Here is a 24,912-nt window from a genome sequence, read left to right as displayed (position 1 = left end):
CCCCTATAGCAGCTGCCTGAAGTGCTTGGGGAATCGCATGTAAAATAAAAGTGTCGTACCTGTAAGAACTTTCGTCCCAAGACACAGAAGGAACACGACATCCGTTTGAGGGTCCTCCTCATGGTGGAGGCTGTCTGGCCGGCTTTGGAGCTGTCCTGGCCAGACTCAACTCCCAGTACTTCTACCTCATTGTGCAGTGCATCCCCAGCACCGGGTTATACCTAGCACCGCTCCCCTTTACCGGTGCCTAAGAAGAAATTGAAGAAGCATGACTTGGCACCGAGCAAGAAAAAACAAGGGGCGTTGGGTAAAGGACCTGTTCGGACTGCCCACCCGCCCCAGAACCACCTGGGGGTGCCTCCCCATTGGGCTTTCTAGTACCCAGTAAGTGGTACAGGTCCCAGACTCTTGGCAGAGCCGCTGTCTTCCCAGGTCCTCCCGGTGTCCAGAGAGCAAAACCTAATCTCCTAGCGCAGCTGTCACTGCATCTTGCCATGACCCTAGGAAAGGCTCCCTACAAGGGAAAGCCAGCCGTAACAACCTCCCAGAGGGTGAGTGAATGCCCCTGGTCCCCAGAGCTGTGGCAGCGCTCTCAATCACCATATCTCAGATATCTGCGTCAATCCAGGTCGTCGGTTTGCGGCTTCGGATCGCCAGAACCATACTCCTGGTCTCCACCCTGTTGACGAGGTTCACCCAGACGGAGATATCTGTCACCTTATGACTGGTACTGGTTATCCTCCCACCAACTGTCTTGACGATATGGGTCGCTGACACCTAGACCATGGGAATTGTCCCCAACAAGGTCCCAATCCCCCTGCTCCCGGCACTGATCTGCTTATTCAAGACATCTTTCACCTACAGCGATGATTAGCCACCAGACTCAGGCATCGATGGCTTCACTGTGGTCATTGGAAGGGGATTCCTCTGGCACGGAAAGGCCCTCACCAAGGTAGAACGGCGTGACTTGGCACCTGAGTCTGTGTCCACCTCCCCAATGTCATCTTGGCAGCAGGGCCAGTGGCTGGTGCAATGGCCATACTGGAGTGCCTGGAGCATGCCAATTATGACAGTACCTCCTTTGAACCAATTGTCAGTTGCCACTTCAGAGAAACAGGAATGGTGTGAGAAACTCAATCGGACACCGGGGTGGAGGAGCGAGTGCACACCACAAAGCCTTCCCACATGAGGGATGAAGCCCTGGACCCTCCCCCGGTGGTCCAGTCATCCTCATCCTCTCCATATGAGGCAGTTGCAGGGCCCTCCCATGCTAGCCCACCAAATGATTTTAAGGCATGCACCAAGACCTGCTCTGAAGGGTGGCCACGAACTTAGGCCTACAGGTGGAGGAAATGGCAGAGCAATCGGAAACCTTGTTTAATGTGCTCTCCACATCAACCCCCGCATGTGCCATGCTCCTGGTGCATGATGGGGTCCTAAAGATTTGCCAAAGTACTCTGGCAAACTGCATCCTGAACCATGCCCACCTCCAAGAGGGCTGAAAAGAAGTATTTTGTCCTAGCCAAGGGGTTTGAATATTTGTACACCTACCCTCCCTCGGGGTTGTTGGTTGTTTCTGAGGCCAACAAGAAAGACAGGCAATCCAGTTCTACTGGAAAGAGGCCAAGAGGCTGGACCTTTTTGGAAGGAAAATTTATTCCACAGCCAGCCTTCAGTTCAGGGTCGCAAACAACCAAGCACTTTTCGGGAGACATAACTTTAACTTATGGGACTCCCTGTTTGAGCCATTGGCTTCCTGTTCCCTTCTTTTACTCTCTTGGAAGGTGTCATTCCTGATGGCCATAACATCTGCTCGTAGGGTCTCTGAGATTAGAGTGCTTACCTCAGAGCTGCCCTATACGGTGTTTTTCAAGGACAAAGTCCAGCTGCAGCCGCACCCAGCTTTGCTGCCCAAGGTTATTTCACAGTTTTACATGAACTAGGACATGTTCTTTCCAAAGCCTCATGGGTCTGAGGAGAACCATAGATTGCGCTCTCTTGTTAGAAGAGCACTAGCCTTTTATATCGAAAGGACCAAGCTGTTTCGTAAGTCGATGCAGCTGTTTGTCACAGTAGCAGTATCTGGTTTTGCTATGAACAGGCAAAAGTGCCTCCTCCGGTGATTGTAACTGTTCACTCGACTAGGGTGCAAGCCTCATTGGTGGCCTTTCTGGCTCAAGTGCCTATTCGAGAAATCTGTAGGCCTGATACCTGGTCATCTATCCACACGTGTACATCTCATTATGTGCTTACCCAGCAAGCCCAAGACAAAGCTGGCTTTGGTAGAGCAGTGTTGCAAGCTGCACGATTGTGAACTCCGAGCCCACCTGCAGGGATACTTCTTGAGTCACCTAGAATGGAATTAACGTGGAAGCACTTGAAGAAGAAAAAACAGTTACCTATCTTTCATAACTATTGTTCTTCAAGATGTGTTGCTCGTGTCCATTCCATTACCTGCCCTCCTACCTCTCTTACAGAGTTGTTATCAAGAAGGAACTGAGAGGGCGTAGGGCCGGCTGCTCCGAAGAGGGCGCCACTGCCGACCCTACGGATACTGCTAAGGCAAAAATCTCCAACTGTGCACGTGGGTGTGCACATACCTAGCTAGAATGGAATGGACAGGAGCAACATATCTCAAAGAACAACAGTTATGAAAGATAAGAGGTAATCGTTTTTTTTGTTGTTGTTGCTTTTTTACCTCTTTTTTTTTTTTTTTTGAATCACATCACTATCCCTGTAGTGAAGCTTTGTGCTGAACTACCTTTGCAGACTTAAATTTATTTGTTACTTATCAGTCAGAAATTCCATTATCTTGTGATCCAAATTGTAATCATAATGCTGCTGGCACTATTAATTCTCAAGTTGAGAGTACTGGAGAAGTTCGGATTGAAATAGAATTGAAATTGCATCAGTGGAAAAATGGGGTTGAAATTTGCCTTTTGAATGCTAATTTAATATTTATTCTATTTCACTTCTGGTACATATTGGTGTTAATGTCCTTGTCAGCACATTAGAAGAGTGTACCTATTCAGTAGAGCAGGGGTAATCAATTGTTCTTTGTTGAAGTCCAGATTTCTTGTTCAAGGTGTAGTCAAGGTCCAGACTCCGGAGAAAATTATTAAAAAAACCCCCAATAATGATAAGTAGTAAATAAAAAGATTTTCAGGGTCCATTCAAAAGTGTCTAGTGGATTTGGCCTGCGGTCCACCTATTGACTACCCTTACTGTAGAGGCTAAACTTGCTCTATAGCTGTGGATTTAATATACATGTTTAACTCAGGATACCGTAAAAACAGAAAACCAAAACCCAGCTACACAACAAAAGATCAAAGCCATGTAGTGTAAAAGTTATTATACTGATGTTTCTCTTCAAACCCAAACATTCTTTTTTCTGTAGTTGGAGGCTTTTCCTTTTCATTCTTACTATTTTTATAAAATAGGCATGGATGGTATTTTTTGTTTTAAAGTTGTTCCCTTAACCTATGTATTTTCTAGGAGCCTGAAACTTCATCTAAAAGAAATAAATAATTTTCAGGGTGTCAATACTAGTTCATTTGGGTTCTTGACTACTACTGTTTTCTCACAAAGGAGGGATAGCCAAAAGTCTAAAAAACAAAAACAAACCAAGAAAACCCTATTCCTCCTCTCCGACTAGGCACCCCCCTACCATCTGACCAGGAAACTGACTTTTCCATTTGACTGAAGCTTTGCTACATTTTACCATCTCTTGGTTATTTCCAATATGTTGTACATGTGACTGCACTTGAAGACCACTCACGTGTAAACAAAAATATCTAATAAATGCTGTTTTTCCTTTGTGATTGCACATGTCCATTTAATTTCATGTAGGTGCATGCCCAGTGCTCTGTTGTCAGAGATTTTTCCCTCGGCAGCACCTGTCAGGGTGCTGCTCATGCCCTCTGCTGCCTCATGCTGCTGTGCGATGGTATGAAGGGCAGAGCTGCTCCCAAATCCATCCCCAGTTCCTTCTTAGTGTCTGTGACGGTTGCTGGAACATTCTGTCTCGGTACCACTAGTTTCCCTTGTTCTATATTTACATATAGTATGTGTCCTCATTAATAGTTTTAGTGTTAGAATAGCTATGTAGTAGGTTTCCTTTATTGAGGTACTTTTTTGTACTGTTCAGCTCCCACCATTTGGGTACTGGAACCCGATGCGGGGGCATTCCTCTGTTCCGAGGCTTCAAGCCCTGTGATGCGTGCAAGAAGCCGATGCTGGGTAGTGATTCACACTCCAGGTGCTTGAAGTGCCTAGGAGAGGCTCATGTCAGAGACAGTGCCAAATCTGCAGGGACTTTAAGACCAGAACTAAAAAGGACAGGGAAGTCAGACTAAAATACCTTCTGATAGAGGCAGCCCTGGGCTCACACTCTGAGCCTCCCTATTTGAGATGTGTCCCGAGCTTTGATTAGGAACACACCTGTTTTGACAGACTCTCAGTGCTGGTCTCCTTCTCTGGTACGGAGGAAGAGGCTCCAAAAGACTGTGTTCAAGGATTCAGCATCTGGGAGATTGAGGTGTCCCTAGCACTACAGTCGAGAAAATATGCTGCAATGAGGTTAGAGCGCACTCAATCCCACGTCAGTCAGGTTTTTGAAGGGTCTGGACCAGTGATATCCCCAAGTAAAGGCTCCTCTTTCCCCCTTGGGACTTGAACCTCATATTAGCAAAGCTAGTGGATCATCCCTTTGAGCTGTTAGCTACATGTTCATTACTTCATCTCTCAGACAAGGTAGCCTTTTTGGTAGTGTTCATCTCGGCCAGGAGAGAGGATGAATTACATGCTCGAATCTCTGGACCTCTGTGTATAGTCTTCTGCAAGGACAGGTATACCTATGACATCATCTGAAGTTTGTGACCAAACTGGTATCTCACTTACACAACAGTCAGGCAATATATATACCCACTTTCTTCCCAAACCCTAATTCTCATAAGGATGAAGAAAGACTCCACATATTATATGTTAAGAGAGGGTTAGTGTATTGGACAGGGCTAAACCATTCAATTTGTCTGCAATTGCCACAAACAATTGCAAAGACAATTTAAAGGGACTTTTGGTCTCTTCTCAAAGAATCTCATGATGGCTCTCTTCTTCCATTGGCTATTTCATAGAACAACCCTACGAAAGTTCTCTGAACAGGGAGCTAGCATGTTCAACTGGATCTCACACAGACTCTGCTGCCTTTCTAGTCCAAGTGTGTATTTTGGACATTTGTAGAATTGCAACTTGGTCTTCAGTGCATACCTTTCCTCCCATTATGCCATCTCTCAGCAATCTAGAGAAGATGCCAGATTTAGACATGTAGTCCTTTGATCATTAGTGAGGTAGATTCCAATCCCACCTCCAGATCGAACTGCTTGTGAGTTATCTGAAGTAGAATGGACATGTGCAATCATTCAAAGAAGAAATGGTTACTAACCTATTCCATAACTGTTGTTCTTAAATATGTGTTTCCAGAGTCTGTCCAGTAAAAAGGAACTGAGGGGGTTAGGAGTGGCTCTGCCATTTTAGTAGTGCATGGCCGCAGAGGGTTGCATGCACTGCCCCAACAGGTACTGCTGATGGAAAAAGCTCCAACAGGAGTGCACTGGGCGTGCACACACTTGTACACGTCCATTCCACTTCACATCTTGAAGAACAACAGTTACGGAATGGGTTAGTAATAGTTTCTTCTCGTGTTGAACTTATTACACTTGTGTTGTAGAGATCCTAGATTTTCCTGGCAAGCAACTTGTTTTTAATCGGAATTCTAGGTGTTGATCTAGGAAGCCTTAAGGTTTGGATCCTGGCTGCTACCTATTTTAGGTCTGATCCAAAAACTTTTCCTTCCCGCTCTGCCTTCCCACCCATTTATATTAATAATTCAGGCAGCTGAGATGCACTTTCATAAGTTTCCTGATTTTTAGTTCTGGGGATGGAGGAGCAGGGGTTGGTGTGCAGATTTTATTTTTTCATTACTGTGAAGTCTGAATAACTCCACTGGCATCAGTGGGATGATTTTGGATTCACACAGGATTTATATTGCGGAATTTGGCCGGGTGTATGCTCTTTGGGAGGCCCTTGACTCTGGCAGTTTGCTGACCTTCAGGCCTTGCAGCAGGCTTTGTTTGCTCAGGCTTTTCCTGAGTAAGTAGTCTGACTGGGTCCAGGGTGTGTGTGTGTGGTTTTTTTTCTTCTCCTTTTTGGCTTAGAGTTCTCTTTTTTTGAGGAATTAGCTGAATGAACTTAGTTACATTCATATTTGACTTTTTAAACTATGATGAATGTACCTAGAAACTGATGGGCACATATCTTACAAATCTAAAATAATAATAAAAAAACTCCCTAGTACACCATTTGAAAATATGACGGTCTTTTTAAGAGACTTACAAAAAAATGTGCCTGAGTTGCCAGACTCTGATATCATATCTCATTCTTATGTATGAGTTATGACCATAACTCCCCACACACTGAGAGGATAATAGACCCCATTGAGAATACCATCACATCAGTTTCAGAACGCTAGTCAGAGGCCCCCCCTCCCTTTTTTTTAAATCACTTTAATGATCCACAGATTTCACCAGAGTTGTCTTACTTGAGTACTAAATGGAAGTGACTGAAAGGAAATCTATTTTAGTCAGTCAGTATCCATTCTGAGCCTTATTTATTTTTCAACACATGGATTCCCATATCTGTAAATCTATTTTTTTATGTTAATAGTACATAGACAAAGTAATTTTACTATAAATACATACATCAAGGAATTCAACTTCGATTTGCAGTTTAATAGATTTTTCTGGGACTAACTTCCTCCGGCTCATTTTTATGAATATCACCATTGTCTCCAAAGTGTGGTACAAACTGCATATTTACATTTTTGACTGTTAATATGCTGTTCTTGCATAGTTATAATGAAATCCTTTGAGTTCTTTCTAAAATGGCAGGAGTTGGCTGATATAAAGTGCAAACTGTTGTAATATGGAGCCTACAGATTTTTCATAGTTACAATGGATTCATGGACTTAAACAATAGCATGGAAAAAATGAGTGAAAACAATGTTATGGACTGAAGAAAAGCTATAGAAAGAGGGAAAAGGCAGAGAGGAAAGATCATTCACGTTTATTTTGTGCAATCTATGTTGCAAATTTCATTGTGGTGTGTATAATATATGCATGTAGTATTACACATATACTCAATGTCAAGAATAAGAGTAAGGTTTGGAGCATTCTTGACATTAAGATTAGACGATTTTAGGGTACTAAGGAGTTCCAGGTGTCCTAAAGGTTGTCTTATGTTGGTTTTACTTATGGGTATGCCCATGATGGCACTATTTAGAAATTCAATAAGAATAAAAAAGTTATTTTGTGAAACTTGAGTCCCAAATTATAAATAATTTTCTGCTTGGAAGTAGTTTATTTTCTGAGCATGAGTGTCAGTTCTCCTTCAACAACAAAATTTGGAAAAGCCATGTCTACATGTGACAGTGAAGTGATTATTCTGTTCTTTCTTCAAGCAGGTAGAAATGGTCCAGAAATAAAAATACTTAAAAATCCTAAGATTTTGGCCAAATGTTGTTACCATTTTACTCTTCAGAATAACATAAATATCCACTGTGTGTACAAATTGATAATCCGCTCTCTTGTTCTCAATACATTTGTATGCAATCAGGAAAACTGACATTTTAATCAAGCTTTCCCCAGGGCACTGTAACTTGTCTAGCAAGGAGGAAAAAAAATGCATCTCTGCATTTTGAAATGTTGAATTAGGAGACTGAGAGTGAGAAAATAATCCCTGAAAACCACACGTTAATACTTCAGTGTAACACTTGAAACAAAAAGCAGTAATAGTGTGCTAGCTAGCATTTTTAAAAGTGGCTTCTAAATTATTAAGTATCTCAGCGATAGCCACTACTGGTTATGGTTTCTTGAAAATACTATCTTTTGGGTGACAACTATACTTATTGATCATTATTTTAATGCCAGGTTATCCTTCCCATTGTACTTGGATCCATTCTTCCTCCTCAGTTAGGAGACACCCTGCTCTCTGTCTGAGCAGTTGGTTATTGGCAATTAAGTCGTGTATATCAAACATTTTCAATATTTACATGAATAAATAAAAATCTCTTGAATATGAAAATAATAGTGGAAACTTAAAATTATAAATGAATGCTAAAATCTATTTTTGCAACAATTTTGAGCAATAGCTTTCATATACTAAGTTGAGTCAACAGAAAAAGGAACATATGTTCAAGAATGCAAATGCTCCTCACTAAAGCATCAGAATTTTAAAAAAACATTTTAAAAAATTAAACATGGGATACCATTTATAAATCATAACCACTATTTCTCCTAGGAGAGCATCTGCAATTATATTGCCCTTGCACTATCAAGTTGATTATATTTATAGAGATACAAAAGTATGGTTAATAATTATTAATAGTTTCACTATTGTCTGACCAAATTATCGTGCCTGGCATTGTACCCTTTAACAAACCCATCTTTGATGGATTGTCAGAGGAAGCAGTTTCCACAAAAAGTGAGGGCCATCTACTGATAAAGTTCTGGAAAGTACATTGTAAGGAACTCTGGCAGAGCTGCTCAACTGATCTTTACTACTGGCACAGAGTATAGACTGATAGGTCAAGGGAGTTGTTTGTACATCTTAAAGGTTTTATTTTATACTCCAGGGGGAATTTAGCACCAAAAAATTAAAAATTCTGCACTGAACATTTTAAAATTCTGCATATTTTATTTGTCAAAATAACAATATAATCGTGAGAGTTTCAACTATTTTGGTAATTTATTTCAGAATACCTGTCAGCAAGTATGTCTGTAACAATACATACAACAAAAAAGATCCAGGAAATGTGTTTTTGACAAATAGGCATATTAATAAAGAATTTTGGATAATAATTAATTTAAAGTACAATACATAAACGTATTTCCATCCCCCTCAGAAGCAGTGCAACGGCTTAGAGGAGTCAGGGGTAACAGACAACTTGAGGGAGAGGGAAGTAATTGCTGGGAAGGAGTGTGAGAATGAACTTGGAGGGTTACTGAGTGTGGGGGAGAGACGTATAGAACAGGATTTATTTGCGGGGGAGAGATTAAGGAGCCTCCTCCATGCAGACCCTGGCTGACCCCTAGCCTCTTTGTCAGGCACATCTGCCACTGTCCCCAGGTGTCCCTGCAGCCCCACTCGGCCACCCCTTTTCCCGTTTCCATTTGTCCCTGCGTCCCCTTCCCCCATCCTCATGTGGCCCTGCACCCCCACTCAGCCACCCCTTTCCTATCCCCATGTGTCCCTGCACCTCCTCCCCCTGTCCTCATGTGGCCCTGCACCTCCACTTCCCTTCAGCCCCCCGCCCCAGTCTGTCCCCCACTAGCCTTTCTAAACCCAGTCTGTGATCCCTCTAGCAGCCCAGTGTGCCCCACGCTGTCCATCCCCCCATGCCCTGTGCCTCCTGACCTGGCCCCTCAGGCAGGGCACTGTGAGGAATGCAGCCTTTTCTCTTCCCTATCTGCAGCTGGGTCTGCTCCTGCCTGGGAGCAGCTGCTCTGTATTCTAGTGCCACAGCAGACCCTGGTGGGCAAAAAGCATAACTGTAGCATCTTTCCAGCAGAATGTATTTTCTGCAGAGAAAAAAAAAATTCTGTGTGGCACATGAATTCTGCGGTTGTATGGCACATGGATTCTGCGCTTATGCAGTGGCTCAGAATTCCTCCAGGAGTCAAAATTTTAAATATTAAAAGAAAATGAAGGATCTGTGTATGTTGTTTCTTTTTAGTTGGTTCTTTGAATCTAACAGGGTCTTCAAATTCCTGCAACAAATTGTGATGTAAACTTTTTTTGGTATATTTACCGCTTAAACAGATTCATTAAAAATGTAGGGTTGGACAACACAGGGGTATGTCTGCACTACAGTGTAAGCCTAGCGTTTGAACTAAGGCTCAAGCCTAATTTCCTTCTGTCCAGACACAAATCATGCTGAACCAGGGTCTCAGGACCCCGCAAGGGTGGAGAGTCTGAGCCTGAGTCAAGTCAGGATCCACGATTCATGGCCTACTGCTTTTCAGTTACACACCGCCCCACTGGACTCGTGGTCTGGGAGTCCTCCAAAAGTATCCCACACTCCCACAGGCTGACTTTCTTTGTCCCCTGGACACTCAAGTTTGGTGGACAGTCAAGTTTTCCCATGCTGCATCATGAAGAGGCCACATTTTGGAAGGGCTCTAGAAAGTCTCGGATGGGTGGTTGGACTTGGATCTGCATAATGCAATGTAGATGCTGGAGCCCTAGGTTGGGATCTAGGGTTCAACAGTTCCTAGCTGGGGGTTGCAAATTATGGTAGATGCGCAAGCCCTAGGTTAACAAAGCCAGGGTCTGCTATTTCGAGTTCTAACAACACTGGGCTTACATTGCAGTGTAGACATACTCATAGTGGTTAAAACCTGCAGGGCCCTGGATGTGCTACAGCTCTCTACTGTTGCTGCCAGTGCTGGAGTTGCACCAGTGTTGAACTGCAAGTCCTACACTTGGCAGTTTAGATAAATCCATTAAGTGTGAGATAACTCATGAGGAAATATGCAATAGTTCTGGATTTAATTTGATTTTATTAAATTGTTACATTTCTTTAAAAAAAAATGTAAATGGCCCTCTCCCATTTTGATCAGAGGTACTGTTGACAGCTTACCGCAAGATAAATGCACCAGGATACAGTAGGAGTTAAAATCTTAACAAAACCTCTCATTGTTCCATAACCTTTTTAACTTTTTTCTCTTCCCCTGACAGGAAATGACCTAAAGGCCTTACAAATACATTTGTACATTCTTGCTGCAGACTCTACAATTGAAGGCAAACTCAATCTGGAAGCACCACTTATTAATGTTACATTGGAAACAACTACCTCATCATACAGAAGAAAAAGAGAAGGCTTGCAATAATAAACACTCTAGTTTTTAATAACTTGTACTTGCAAAGTCTTCAGAAAACAAAACAGATTTTTTTTTCAGTATTAAGAAGAGACACTACAAACAAACTGATCTGACAGACTGGATCTGTCAAGACATGGAAGATATTTGATCTGCTGACATTATTAAGGACTTTGTTTTTCAAGGAAGGAGTCTCTGTACTGCTTTTACAATCGCTGTTGATCGGTGGTTTTGTTCCACTTTTCCTGGTATTACGAGTTGGAAAGCTCCATTAAGGTATTACTCCTAAAACATGATTTACGTTTTATGAACTTTAACATCGGATGTCAACAAGTGCTGGCAAGGAAATTATAGGAGTTAGCTTTCTTCCCTTCATAGTGCATCTTATGTACAGAGTGGGACTACTAAATGAGAGATTTTTTTGTTTTGTTTTGAGATACTTCAGCTTGCTTTTTGAGTTCACTTTGTAACTGCAGCAGGGCTGCACTGAACACTGAAAATACTAAGTCAGCAAATCTGCTGCCTTTTTCACTGCTGATACAGATTATACAGACGCCTGCCCTTTTGAAATGCCTTTTATGAAGCATATGTACACAGTCCTCCACTGTTACTATACATAACTACATTTCTGAGGAAGGAATTTGACAACAGATTGCTAATCCAAGGAATTTTTGAACAACTACTCACTTATGTATTGCTGTAGTGCACAGGAAAGTAAAATGGACTATAAGCGGCGCTTTTTGCTTGGCGGGTCCAAGCAAAAAGTGCAGCAACACCAGCAGTATCAAATGCCTGAGCTAGGCAGGACCTTGAGCGCACCGTTGGCATCTACTACCCCGGCTTCCCCTTTGGTCTCCTCAGCTGCTGCAGGCAGCTGCAACCACCCTGTGTCCCATACTACTCCGATTGCAGACATCCAGCAGGGAATCTCCAAATATCTGGATGCACTCAATGTGTTTTGCCGTGCGAGCACTTTCCTTACAGACCTTTTCAGCAGTGTATTTAGGAACTCACACTATTCAAAGGCAGCTATGCAACTGAAAGACGTGCAGGAACATGTCATGGAAGCAGCGAGTCGACTCACGGCAGCAATAAAACCAGAAATAGCAAAAATGCTGATGGAGCTGAGTGCTGGAGCTGCAAACTTCAAAGATCAAAAGGAATTCAGCCTACAGGACATTGAGGTAAGTTACCATAGATGATGATATTTTGCATGTGAAGTTCCTTGACCCCTTTTTAATTGCACTTATCATTGTAAGACCAACCCCACCACCACTGTACCAAAGGTGTACCACTGCCTTTTACCTTTCCTGACAATGCTTTCCAAAATAAAAAGGAAAACATTTTACATTAGAAACATTTTTATTTTCAAAATTTCAAAGGAGGAAAACATGGTAAAGAGATTTGTAGTGCATAATTTTGTGATACATTAAATTGCATATTGAATATTTTTCCTGTGCCAGGTAATCATTTAAAAAAAGAATTGCATTCATGTGTAAGATGTCTATCAACTAGAGAAAGTAAACATCTCTTCAGTTACACTAATTTTAAGCTGTATGAGAACCACGTTGGAGTCATTTGTTAAGAAAATATACTACTGTATGCTTTATTTCCCCAGTATCATTGTTCTGTCAGGAGTAACAAATTGTGCTTTATTCATAGAGAAGATGACTTTTTTGACAAACTGTTCACCTGCATGACTTTTAGTGTGTTTGTATGTGAATGATCATTCAGTTACTGAGACGTTGTTAAGAGACATCAGTGACACATAGATATGTTTATTATTTAGTTTTGAATAATAAAGATCCCTATACAAGTCTCTTGGCTTCCTAATATGTAATCAGCAATTCAACAAAAATCCCAGCAGCCTATAAAATAATTCAAACAGGAACTCAGCCAGCCAGCCACCTAGAAAAAAATTGCTTCTTCTCCCTTCATCTCTTTGGGAAGCATACCCATAATCTTCCTCAAAAACAGCATGTAAAAGGTAAAAAGATTTTTAAAATAGGCTACAGATCGGAATTCTATCATTAAATGGAGAAAATCATATGTGATTTAAGAAAATATTTAACTACACAGGGTGACTTAACTTAAAGCATTGTGTATTTTTAAACCAACCATCAGTAAAATGAATCCTATAAAGGAAAAAAGTGTGAACTAGTATTTCTAATGACGTACTGTCTCAAAGAGAGACAGTACTGTATAAGTTGCATTGTATTTTATTTACTGCTTCTTATTGATGTGGGCTGTTGGTAAGAGTGTGAAAAGGGATTATTTTTCATAGTTACTTGACTTAAATTATAATATATACACATTAGTCTGTAGTAACTGTAATCTGAACTAATTTAAGACAAAATTCTGGGCATTGGTATCTTTAAAAATAAGTATTTAAACTTTTTAGTCTTTGTGAGAGCTGTCTGTATGTGCTCTGTAGTATTCTCAGTGGTGGCAGATGACAGAACAAGAAGCTATGGTCTCAAGTTGCAGTGGGGGAGGTCTAGGTTGGATATTAGGAAAAACTATTTTACTAGGAGGGTGGTGAAGCACTAGAATGGGTTACCTAGGAAGGTGGTGGAACCTCTATCCTTAGAGGTTTTTAAGGCCCGGCTTCACAATGACCTGACTGGGATGATTTAGTTTGGGTTGGTCCTGCTTTGAGTAGGAGGATGGACTAGATGATCTCCTGAGGTCTCTTCCAACCCAATCTTCTATGATTCTATATTATTATTAGCATTTATGAGCTGTCTGTCGTAGTATTTGGATTCACCAGCTTCGGCTAGAAAGAAAAAATAGTGCTTGTATGATGTTTGTATTACAAAACATGTATGTCATGTTGGTACAAATTCCATACAAAAAGTTATGCTAAATTTGGGTGCACCACAGCCAAAAGTCAGAATTGTTAGTTACGATGGACTGCTCAACTGTAAGGCCTGGTCTACACTGGGGGGGTGGGGGGGGGGTTCGATCTAAGGTAGCTGAAGTCGAAGTACCTTAGTTCGAATTACTTACCCGTCCTCACGGCGCGGGATCGACGTCCGCGGCTCCCCCGTCGACTCTGCCACCGCCGTTCGCGGTGGTGGAGTTCCGGAGTCGACGGGAGCGCGTTCGGAGTTCGATATATCGTGTCTAGATGAGACGCGATATATCGAACTCCGAGAAATCGATTGCTACCCGCCGATATGGCGGGTAGTGAAGACGTACCCTAACTCTCCGTTTGCATTGTAACATAGTTTTAAATTATATGATTGCACAGGATTTTAAAAAATGTAATAAACAAGTGCCTCTCTAATCTTAGGATACAAATTTTGAATTTTATTTTATGCTTGTACTAATTTCATTATAGTCATTTGTCTAGGACAGTGGTTCTCAAAATGTGGGTCACAATCCCATTTTAATGGGGTCACCAGGGCTGTGCTAGACTCGCTGGAGCTCCAGACTGAAGCCGAAGCCCAAGCAAGTCCAGGGACGGCATTAGGCTCAGGCTGCGGCTTCAGGGCTGAAGCCCTCGGGCTGTGGCTTCTGCCGTGTGTGTGTGTGTGTGGTCGTGTAGTAATTTTTGTTGTCAGAAGGGGGTTGTGGTGCAATGAAGTTTGAGAACCATTGGTCTAGGAGATTTTTAATGACTCGGACATCAAATAATTTTGTTAGCTACATTGTACTATACACTACCTTTTCAAATAGCCTTCTGTAGGTACACTTTAGGAGATAAAGCAGTTAACAGTAAAACTAATTGATCTGAGAAATTTGGCTTATAATATTCCAGCAAACTTCCACTGTTACTATGGTTTATATACTTTATTGTCTTTATTGTCTATTATCTACCAGTCTAAGATTGGTTTACTATACACTTGTCATATAAATGATTTTCATGGACTCTGTTTTTCTTGCCACACACAGTAGAACACACTGCTGCACATGTCTGTTTAGTGTTTTCCACAATCTTATTTTCTGTTGTATTCTTTGAGGAATAGTATTGTGATCATGTAATTAAAGACTACCTCAATGTATATGCAAAATAGGGCAAGTTTTCTGAAAGAAAAAATAGAGGAGCTTCACTCTCCCAGACTTTGAAGCTCTGTTGTCCTGTCACCTGGGGAGAATCCCTTTTTTGTGAGCCTCAGTCTCTGCAATGCTTCTGACTTGTACTAAAGCAGGACTCCCTCTTGTTCACCTTACACAGTGCCCATCAACTCTTAGCTCCTTGCACCTTACAAAGTCTTCAGAGGTTTGGCTTGGGCTTCAGCCCCATGTCACCTGCATTAAACTACTAGGTAGCTAAATTAGCACTCAGACCCTAGGCAGTGCTGCCTTCATTAGCTGCACTAGTCACAAATTTAGTGATATGCAGAATACACTATTTTCAAATGTTCATAACTCAGTCAAATCAAACCACATTTTACTGGAACACTCATGTACCACAAGCCAAACTGAACTAGAGCTAACTTTCATACCAAATTTAAACTTTCTATACAGACTCCTTTAAACATTAAAGTTGTCTTATTTTTAAAATTGCGAGAATTTTTGCTTAATGTGACAAGTGTTTCACTCTGCTTTTGCTCAATATGGGTTGTGTTGGTTTTCCTCAGACTTTAATTTTTTTTTTAAATTACTCCTTCATGCATAGAGAGAACATGGAAAATTCTAGTGTGGAAAGGTAAAAGTTTCCTGAAAATATGTGCAGGATTTGAAACCCCACTCTTTTGTTCATCCAAGGGGAGTAGAAAGACTGGATGAGCTAGCTGCCTGAGTTCAGCTGAGGATTCACTAGCTCGTTTTTTAGAGGGAAAGGGGGAAGAAAGGAGCAGAGCATGACAGGCACCATTTCCTTCAAGGGTGGGAGAGCGGTGCACAGTGTTTGAGGATACTGCTTTTCCTGGATATAAGGGAGCAGCAAACAGCAGAACAGTCCACCCATGTGGAAGAGCGTTTGGATGCAGAGGGCCTACTGCATGTCCAGGGGGGTGGCAGCCCCAGAAGAATCCTCCTGCAAAGAGGTCCCCAAATTATCACATATGGGGGATTATGGGGAAAAGTAATTTAGGGGGTAATCCAGAATTTACTAACATGGTGTGTGAGTTAATTTTATTTGATGGAGAAGGAAGGAGGATGTTGTGTTTTGAGGGGGAATGAAGATGAGGCAATGTAAGTTGAATAGTCGTGGCTTTGGTGGGAGGGATGCAGCCTTGGTATATTTTTATCTGGGCTCATATGCTTTGACCTCAGGATAGCAGGTGTTAAGGACACTTCAAGTCCTGATTAACATCAGCTGATATAGGTTAGAATGAAAACAAATATAGCTGTAATTATAGCAATCATTGCCAGTCCCACTGTAATAAATTATTTCTGGCGGAATGCAAATTGTTTAGTCATAATGAGTTATCTACCAGTGTATAAAAGGGGGTAACTTCTCCTGGTCCAGTTAGTGGTGAGACACTGTGAGCATGCACATTTTGTGTCTAGCTTCTTTACTTTCATAATTGCAAATGCTGAATCTTCCCCGCCCCCCACAAAAAATCAAACCAAAATTCTTAAGAGTCTTGCGCATTTGGTGATGAGAAACAGACTGTATTGAAAGAGGAAGGAAATCAAGGGAAATTACTGTATATATTTATGCTCCTTAAGTTCCCACTTCTCTTCCCTTAAGCCCTAGTAGTATGGAACAGTGCACTGAAATTGGATTCCTGTTGATTGTCAGAATAAAAATAAAATACATGTTAAAAGCTGGATTTGTATAGTGATAAATGTTTGAACATTCCTCCATCTACTGAGAGGTCTATGCACAAACAAGTATAATACAATGGGGAGAGGGGAATAAAAAATAAACTAATGTGAAACAATTCAAACCACTCTGAAATATGCAGTGTAAATCTTATCTTAACTATGGGTGGAGCTAATAAATTGATTTACTATCTCTTGTGATGGCAGCCATATATTCATCTTGGTCATAAACAAGAAGAAAACAGGAGTTGGGGCGCCAAATAATTCGATCTAAAATTGAGCTGCAATGTAAAACTAGTGGGAATTATTTTCTGCCTCTGTACATTAAAAGTACTTAAGATTTGTGTTCAATCAAAGGGTTCATAGACTAAAAGGATGTCTGAATAAAAATTCTGTTCTTCAGCATGTATTTGCTTTAAAAATAAAGGGTGTTTGTTTTTTCTTCTAACAAATAAAGTCCAGGTTCAGTCTTTTTGGCCACCTGTTGCATGGCTTTAGCTCCTGACTTCATCCAAATGAGACTCTGTTAGCAGGAAAAAGAGGCTGGCCTGCTGTACAAAATGCTCTGTGGAGCTTGACATTACTTGGCATTCTTCTGTTGCATGAGTCCCTGTTATCTCATAGTCTACCAATTTTTAAAATACCTTGTAACTGTCATGTGCATGCGGAGAGGTTTGAAAAAGCACTTTTGTTATAAAAGTAATTCATTCTTCCTAACACTAACTTAATAAAAAAGTTAATCGTAAGAACAATTAATATTCTTAATAGCAGTAAATATTGTGCTAACACTGTCTGGCTGTATTTCTACTTCTGTGGATCTTTGACCTTTAACATGAATGAATGCTGTCATGTTGCCCTTCTCTCCTGATACTGTAAACACTAACATGGCTTAAACTGGAATCTAATAAATCTTATTGTATATCTAAAGGAAGGAAAGGTAACTTTTTGTTCTGGAAAGCAGACTCTTTTGCTACAGATGTCTACTTGGGATGTTGTAAGATCACTTTTTAGATTGCATGGAAGGTACTATGCACTGTAAAAAAGAGGAACATATCGTTCACCTTGTATAATGGTATGTGTGAGAGGGTGTGATCATATAATCTTTGTCCTCCAGTTTGAGCAATATCTGATTATTACCTTAATTATATTAGCTATTCCCATCTGGCCCCTCAAATTGGCAAAGAGCCTATACACAGTCTGATCATCCCCAAAGCCATTATTAAATGTGCTGAAAAAGGGAGAATAAATACTGAAAAGAAATAAAAGTAGTTGGAAGCCAGATCTTAAACTTCAGTGAGTTAATTTTTTTTTTAAAGTGAAAATTGTCATCATATTAAAGGGGAACGTGAAATTCAGGAGGAATTTATAATCTTGCTGCAGACATTGGTGTTAAGGCTTCTAGGACACCTTCTGCTAAATTGCAAATTAGTGATTAATTGTAGCTACCACCAGCTCATTCATCTTGTACAGAATCTACTCTCTATAAAATGCCATGGTCTGGAAATCTGCACAGAATCACTTGTTAACAATGAAATTTATGTAATGCTTTTCAGTGCACATAGTTTAGTATACAGTTGTGAAATGGACAACTGTGTGACCCCATAAAGATAACACTTCAGGAGAGGTGAGGTCAGAGTGGTAAAATGTAACCCTGCATACTGACCTTTTGCATTGCATTGAATAGGTAAAATGTACTGTGGCTTCACACAAACCAAAACCATCTATTTTTAATTGCAGGAAATTGCTCGATTTCCACAACAGCTTTGTTAGTCACTACCATCAACTTTAAGAATATTACCATACTTGCAGTGCCTAGTAGTCAAGGTAGTACTCAATACTTAAATATTTTGCCATTCTTTATTTTTAAAGATCTGACACCATGCTAGTATGCTGTCTGAGCTGCTTTGGTTTAGGAAATCCAGATTTCCAGTGGCATAAAGAATTTGATTTCTAATCTTACCAGCTCATAAAATATCAGAATTTAAAACGATCTCTAGTCTCTCACTCTAACAGTGCTGCTTTACATTTCTCCAAGACTGAAGATGGCAACTCCTGTACCTTGCACAAATTTTGCTTTTAGCAGTTGCGCTATTCTGTTTTTCCCACTAGTGTGACTGGAGTGTCTTGGCATTGTCTAACTTTGTCAAATGTCAGTCAAAAGGGTTGATTAGGATAACTTTGGTCGCTTCAGTTATGCTGTGTTCCCATATAATCCAGACCCTCGGATTATACCACTCACTAGCAGGCGAAATAAGGAAATAGTACTAAGATATGTCAGTTATAAATATTGGTGATCATTCCTCAGTGTCATACTTTTTTTGTAGGCTAATTGTCTAATACAGTCTTCTTTAGTAGTATTGACAAGAGAGGGGTTTTTTTATCAGAAAAAATATTTATTTTTGCTAGTTACTGGATGAGAACCTTTCCACTTTAACTTCTGTAGTTCTTGGTCTCTGGCTTTTACACCTCTACCCTGATATAACACGACCTGATATAACACAAATTCGGATATAACGTGGTAAAGCAGTGCTCGGGGGGGGGGAGAGGGAGAAGGAGCTGTGCACTCTGGCGGATCAAAGCAAGTTCGATATAATGCGATTTCACCTATAACGTGGTAAGATTTCTTGGCTCCTGAGGACAGCGTTATATCGGGGTAGAGCTGTATCTTGGCTCAATTCTCAGTCTCTCTTGAATGAATAAATGTATGAGTTTCTGGGCAGCTGGTTCAGCTCAGTGAATTCACAAAATATGTTTTTTGCCTTCCTCGGGGATGACGCTGTTTTAATATCTCACATCAGGTGACCACAGATGTCAGTGTCTAACTTTAGGATAAAACCAAGCCATGTTAGTAAAAGTTCTGGGATTTCAGAGCAGATATTTAACTAAATATTATGATTCTGATCTACTCTTGGACATTTAGGGAAAAAATCTAATTTATTGGATTCTTTCTCTTAATTGGAGTAACTAGAACCTACTTTGTGAATGCAGATATAATTTTCCTTTCTCACTGCTCTTTTGTTGTTGTATTGAACCTTATTACGAAATAAGGCCACAGATTTTTTTGAGCCATCTCTAGTTTTCCAAATCAGTAGTTCTTCTGTTTGAAGCATCCAGGCATGAAGACAGATGCAGCTGTAAAGTAGACATTATTTCTGTGAGCTTCAGACAAAACCAATGGAATGTGATCCAGTCAGCGTAAGTCACTACCAAAATTTGTGAGACTTACCACTAAGTTATTTGTGTAATAGCTGATAGAAAAATATTAATGACTGTATGCCTGAAATACAGACAACAAAATCTAATGTTCTGTGTGTGGAAACTGCTGTAGTATCTCTGAATATTTGCCCAGGTCCTTATCTACTGGTCACTTCTTGTCTCTTTGAAATGACTTTACCTAACCTGTAGTTGCTACCTTTTGAACAATTATTATGAAAAATAACTGGGTCAGCAAATAGTGTATTAGCTCCAGTGTAGACAAATATCAAGATAAAGATGTAAAATGGAAATGCTTGAATAGGGTAGAAACTCTGTAGGAATTCAAAGGAAACTTTCCTTGGATTGTTTTCTAGACAAAAATGGTGGTCTCGTCTATTCTGCTTTGCTGTTGTTGCTACTTATTGTATCTTAAATCCACTAAACTAAGTTTTGATTTATATGGTTAAATTGGAGGTAACTTCATTATTTGAGAAGTATGGGGGGGGGGGGGGAAGTTACTGGGCCAACACTCTTGTCTCTGGATAGTTTTTTCTTCTGTTCTATACTCTGAAAGAAAGTTGACACTAAATTTTTGAATTTTTTTTTTTAAAACAAAACTTTCATGTTAGAGAGAGATTTCAGTCCTTAACAAAAATATTGCTGGATTACTGGGTGGAATAAGATTAACATTCCCTTTTGGAAGAAATTATACTGTGACGGGTTGGATCACAGAAACCCTCGTAGGAGCTGCCACCTGATGTGCCAAGACTACTTCTGCCCCTGCATTCCCTGCCAGCCCAGGACTCTAGCACCCTGTTGCTGAGCCAGACACTCCCGTCTGCTCCAACACAGACCCAGGATCTGAATTACTTGCCCCAAAGCTTCAGGGTTACCTGAAAGCAGCTAACAGAAGTGTTCCTGTCACTCAGATGCCCAGCTCCCAATGGGGTCTAAACCCAAATAAATCTGTTTCACCCTGTTATAAAGCTTATACAGGGTAAACTCATAAATTGTTCGCCCTCTATAACACTGATAGAGAGAGATGCACAGTTGTTTGCTCCCCCAAGTATTAATACATACTCTGAGTTAATTCATAAGTAGAAAGTGATTTTATTAAATACAGAAAGTAGGATTTAACTTGTTCCAAGTAGTAACAGAACAAAGTAAGTAACCAAGCAAAATAAAATAAAATGCGCAAATCTATGTCTAATCAAATTGAATACAGAGAATGTCCTCACCAGTTCCAGAATGCTCCCTTTTACAGACTAATCTCCTTTTAGCCTGGGTCCAGCAATCACTCACACCCCTTGCAGTCACTGTCCTTTGTTCCAGTTTCTTCTAAATATCCTGAGGGGTGGAGATGCTCTCTCTTTAGCCAGCTGAAGACCAAACGGAGGGGTCTCCCAGGGGTTTAAATAGACTTTCTCTTGTGGGTGGAGACCCCCGTCCTCACTCCTATGCAAAGTCCAGCTCCAGGATGGAGTTTTGGAGTCACCTGGGCAAGTCGCATATCCATGCATGACTCAGTTTTTACAGGTAGCATCCACTGTTTACATGCTACCTTGAACATCCTCAAGTAGACTTATTTGGATTGGAGCATTCCAAGATCCATTGTCCTTTAAGTGTTTCTTGATTAGGTACTTAACTTTAACATTCCTTTCTCCAGGAACTGACCAAATGCTCTACTAAGGTTATTTAGAAATCAAGCCAGTACACCACCAACATTCATAACTTTGAATACAAAAATGATACATGCATACAAACAGGATGAATACATTCAGTAGATCATAACCTACATGGCATATGTAGCATAAAACACATTCTAAGCATATTTCCATAAAGCCTTATGGGAGGTACCATCACACATACAATTATTCTACCATCATTAGTTTCTCTAAGTCTTTTGTAGGTTGGGAAATGCTATATTTGAAATTGCAGTCCGCAGTAAAGCTGATCATGTGTAATAAGCTCACACAGTAAATCTTTCTGCTGTAGGGTTATGTCTAATATTGGATAACCAATTCCCAATCAACTTGGTTCTATAGAACCCTATTCTAAAAGCATGGATTTCAATAACACAAATTTCTTTGCTTCTTAAGACAGTGCTAAACTGGCTTGCATACTCAACTGACCAGGACTAGCTGTTTTGTGTTGATAATTTCAAATGATATTTAAAGTGACATTCTCCTTATTTTATATAGATAGAGCTTCATGTTTGAACTTTCATAAGATGATTGTATGTCTGAATTCTTGGAGGGGTAGACTTTAAAAAAAACAAAACCAACCAACCAAACAGTGAAAGGGTAATGTAGTTATTTTGCATAGTACTTTTCCAGATAATCTGATAAATCCATTTATTGGCTTTTATATACTCTGCATACTGAAGTAGAAATATTCATATTCTTTTGTGTGCCTCACATGTGCACATCTGGTAATGTAACATTAAGATTATCCACTCTTTTTTATGCAGTATTTAAAATACAGTTTTCATTATATTCCGTTAAAAAGTTAAGTCTTAGAATGCTTTTGAATACATTGATTGCCCTTAATATGTCTAATTTCCTGTGAAGATTCCTGACTGAGAATTTGGGAGTGGTCACTTTTTATTCCAAGGAATCCATTCTAAAATCCTGATTCTGCAAATATTTTATACTGTATAGGTTCTAATACTACACTCATCACCATAATACCTGAGTGCCATCCAGTAATGGATTAGGCAACGTTGCTAACATCTGTCACATGTTATGTATTCTCTCATCCTCTCCCTGGGGGAGAAGCATGTGCAGTGGTCTATCTTATTTCAGTAGGATTTCTTTCAATGTATGTTGCTGTGCATTTGTTAGAGAAGGAAGATCAAAGAAATGTGCTGTGCACTTGGAGTGGAAGGTGGGAAAATGGTGGGAAGATGGTCCTTAGTTCTTGGGGGAGTTTATTTCACAGTCTTGGACCAGCCCCTGAGAAGGTTCGGTCTCCCATAGAGATGAGCTGGACCCTTACTGTAGAGAATACCATTGTGCCAGAAGAGACTACTTGTTGCTCACAGTCTTCATCCTGGAGCTTTAGGCCATCCTCTAGCTATCTGGGGCCAGTCCATTCAGTGCTTTGACTATAAGGACTGAGAGCTTGAACTTGATTTAGTACTACATGGGAAGTCGGTGTGGAGAGCAGAAGGCAGGTTTGATATGCTTGCAGTGGCCTGCGTTGCTGGGGAGATGTTCTTCAGAGTCGTGTATTAGTTGGAGTTTAAATGCCGAAGACTTCAAGCCTAGGTGCATCTTATTGTTGTAATCCAGTCGAGAGTTGACAAATCGGGACTGTCTTGATATTTAGTTGTTTGTTCTCCGTCCTGATATTTTGGCTCAGGGCTGGAGGATTATACTGGTGCGTGCTCACCTGGGGTCCTGGCTGTGCTTATTTGGGGTGGCTCCCAGGAAACAGCGGGCAGCAGAACCCTGCGGCCCCTGGGCACAGGGGCGGACGGGACGGGTATCTCTGCATGCTGCACCTACCACAAGCGCTGGCTCCATCGTGGCCAATGGGAGCTGTGGGCGCGGACAGGGCGCAGACTCCTCCTGGCTGCCCCTAACCTGGGGTGCTGCATGCTACTCATGCCCCTAAGTGAGTCCCGCCCCCACAGCTTCTGGCCAATGGCAGCGGGAGCCAGTGCTTGTGGCAGGTGCAGCACGTGGAATGGAGACCCCGCTGGCTGACGCTGACCCTATGAGCCAGAGGAACCTGCCAGGTGCTTCCCAGTGGGTGGGAACTGTCCCCTAGGTAAGTGGCGGGGCTGCGGCTGGGGCTCTCTGCCCCTGGCTTGTGGCGGGGCTGTGGGCGGGAGCCGGGGATGTGTGCTTGTGACGGGGGCTGAGGCCATGCACCCCCAACCCGAAGCTTGCAGCAGGGCTGGCGTGGGGGCTGTGAGCCCCCGACCCACGGCGGGGCTGCGGCAGGAGCGGGGGCCGTGCACCCCCAACCCACGTTGGGGCTGTGCCTGGAGCCGGGGGTCCCCGACCCGTGGCTTCCTTCAGGTTGTGTATCCCCCTTTCCCAGGGCTCCAAGGGGGTGGGGGCTGTGATCCTATTGCTGCCCCTCCCCACGTGTCCCAATATTTTATTCTTGTCATCTGGTCACCCTATGACAAAGACGTGCATAACTGAGGTCAAGTCATCTGCCGGGATAGGATGGAGTCTCCTAGCCAACCAGAGATGGTGGTAGAAAGCATTAATGGCAGATATGCTATTTGAGAGCTTAATGTCAGTGAGGAATCCAAGAATACACCTAAACTAGAGACTGAAATGTCCAATTGTGTGTGTTGATCTTCAAGAAAAGGAGACCATGCTATGGCTGCAAACGCTTTGAAATATTTTTCTTCTGCCTACCAGCATCATCTCTGTCTGAGTTGGGTTCGCTTCATCTAGATATGCAGCCCGCTTTACCTAAGTGAAATCTCATTGACTTCACTTGGTTTCCAGTGTGGTAGAAATGGAAGAATAATTTTATACTGAGTGGTCCTGATGGACACTTAATATTGTCCCTAGGGCACTTAATATTTTTGTTTCCAAAGTTCAATTCTTCTTCAGATATGATCTTTATTTCCCCCCACACCAATCAGAGTGTAGAGATGAGCTCATCTTTTGGATGTAGCCTGTGAGGTACGAGCTAAACAAGTAAGATCCATTCAATTAAATTTAGCGATGGAGGGAGAATTTATTAAAAAGCAAATATCACCCTTTCAGCTGTAGATATCCCTCCCATTTCTCCCCTGCCTCTCTTTTATTTTCATTTAGCTACTCCCCTCCTAACCACATTACCCACCCAAAAAAATCATAGAACTAACATGACATTCATTATTATCATGTTGCTCACGTTGCCTATATGTTATATCTCTTTTCCCTACCCTTTGTCTATAAGTTTGTGAGCTCTTTGGGCAGGAACTGTCTACTACTGTTTTTGTGCAGTGCCTAGCGCAATGGGCCTCTGAATTTGGTTGGTCCCCAGGCACTCCTTTAATAAACATGATTAAGGCTGCGAGTTTGTCACAGATTTTGTGACCTCCATGACCTCTGCA

The 24,912-nt window shown here is 41.4% G+C and overlaps 1 protein-coding gene across 2 annotated transcripts in view; it reads left to right on the top strand.

The window, feature by feature from the left end:
• GARRE1 (granule associated Rac and RHOG effector 1) overlaps positions 1-24,912 on the top strand; it is a 95,217-nt gene that overhangs the window by 29,436 nt on the left and 40,869 nt on the right. For both annotated transcript variants that reach the window (XM_044987218.1, XM_044987219.1), the window contains exon 3: positions 10,792-12,115. In XM_044987218.1, coding sequence (XP_044843153.1) covers positions 11,621-12,115 — 495 coding nt within the window. In that variant the 5' untranslated portion in view covers positions 10,792-11,620. The remainder of the gene's footprint in view (positions 1-10,791; positions 12,116-24,912) is intronic.

Source organism: Mauremys mutica, chromosome 14 (genome assembly GCF_020497125.1).
Source record: "Mauremys mutica isolate MM-2020 ecotype Southern chromosome 14, ASM2049712v1, whole genome shotgun sequence".
Classification (NCBI taxonomy): domain Eukaryota; kingdom Metazoa; phylum Chordata; order Testudines; family Geoemydidae; genus Mauremys; species Mauremys mutica.
The sequence above is the reverse complement of the archived record's forward strand: the minus strand, read 5'-3'. Positions and strand labels throughout refer to the sequence as shown.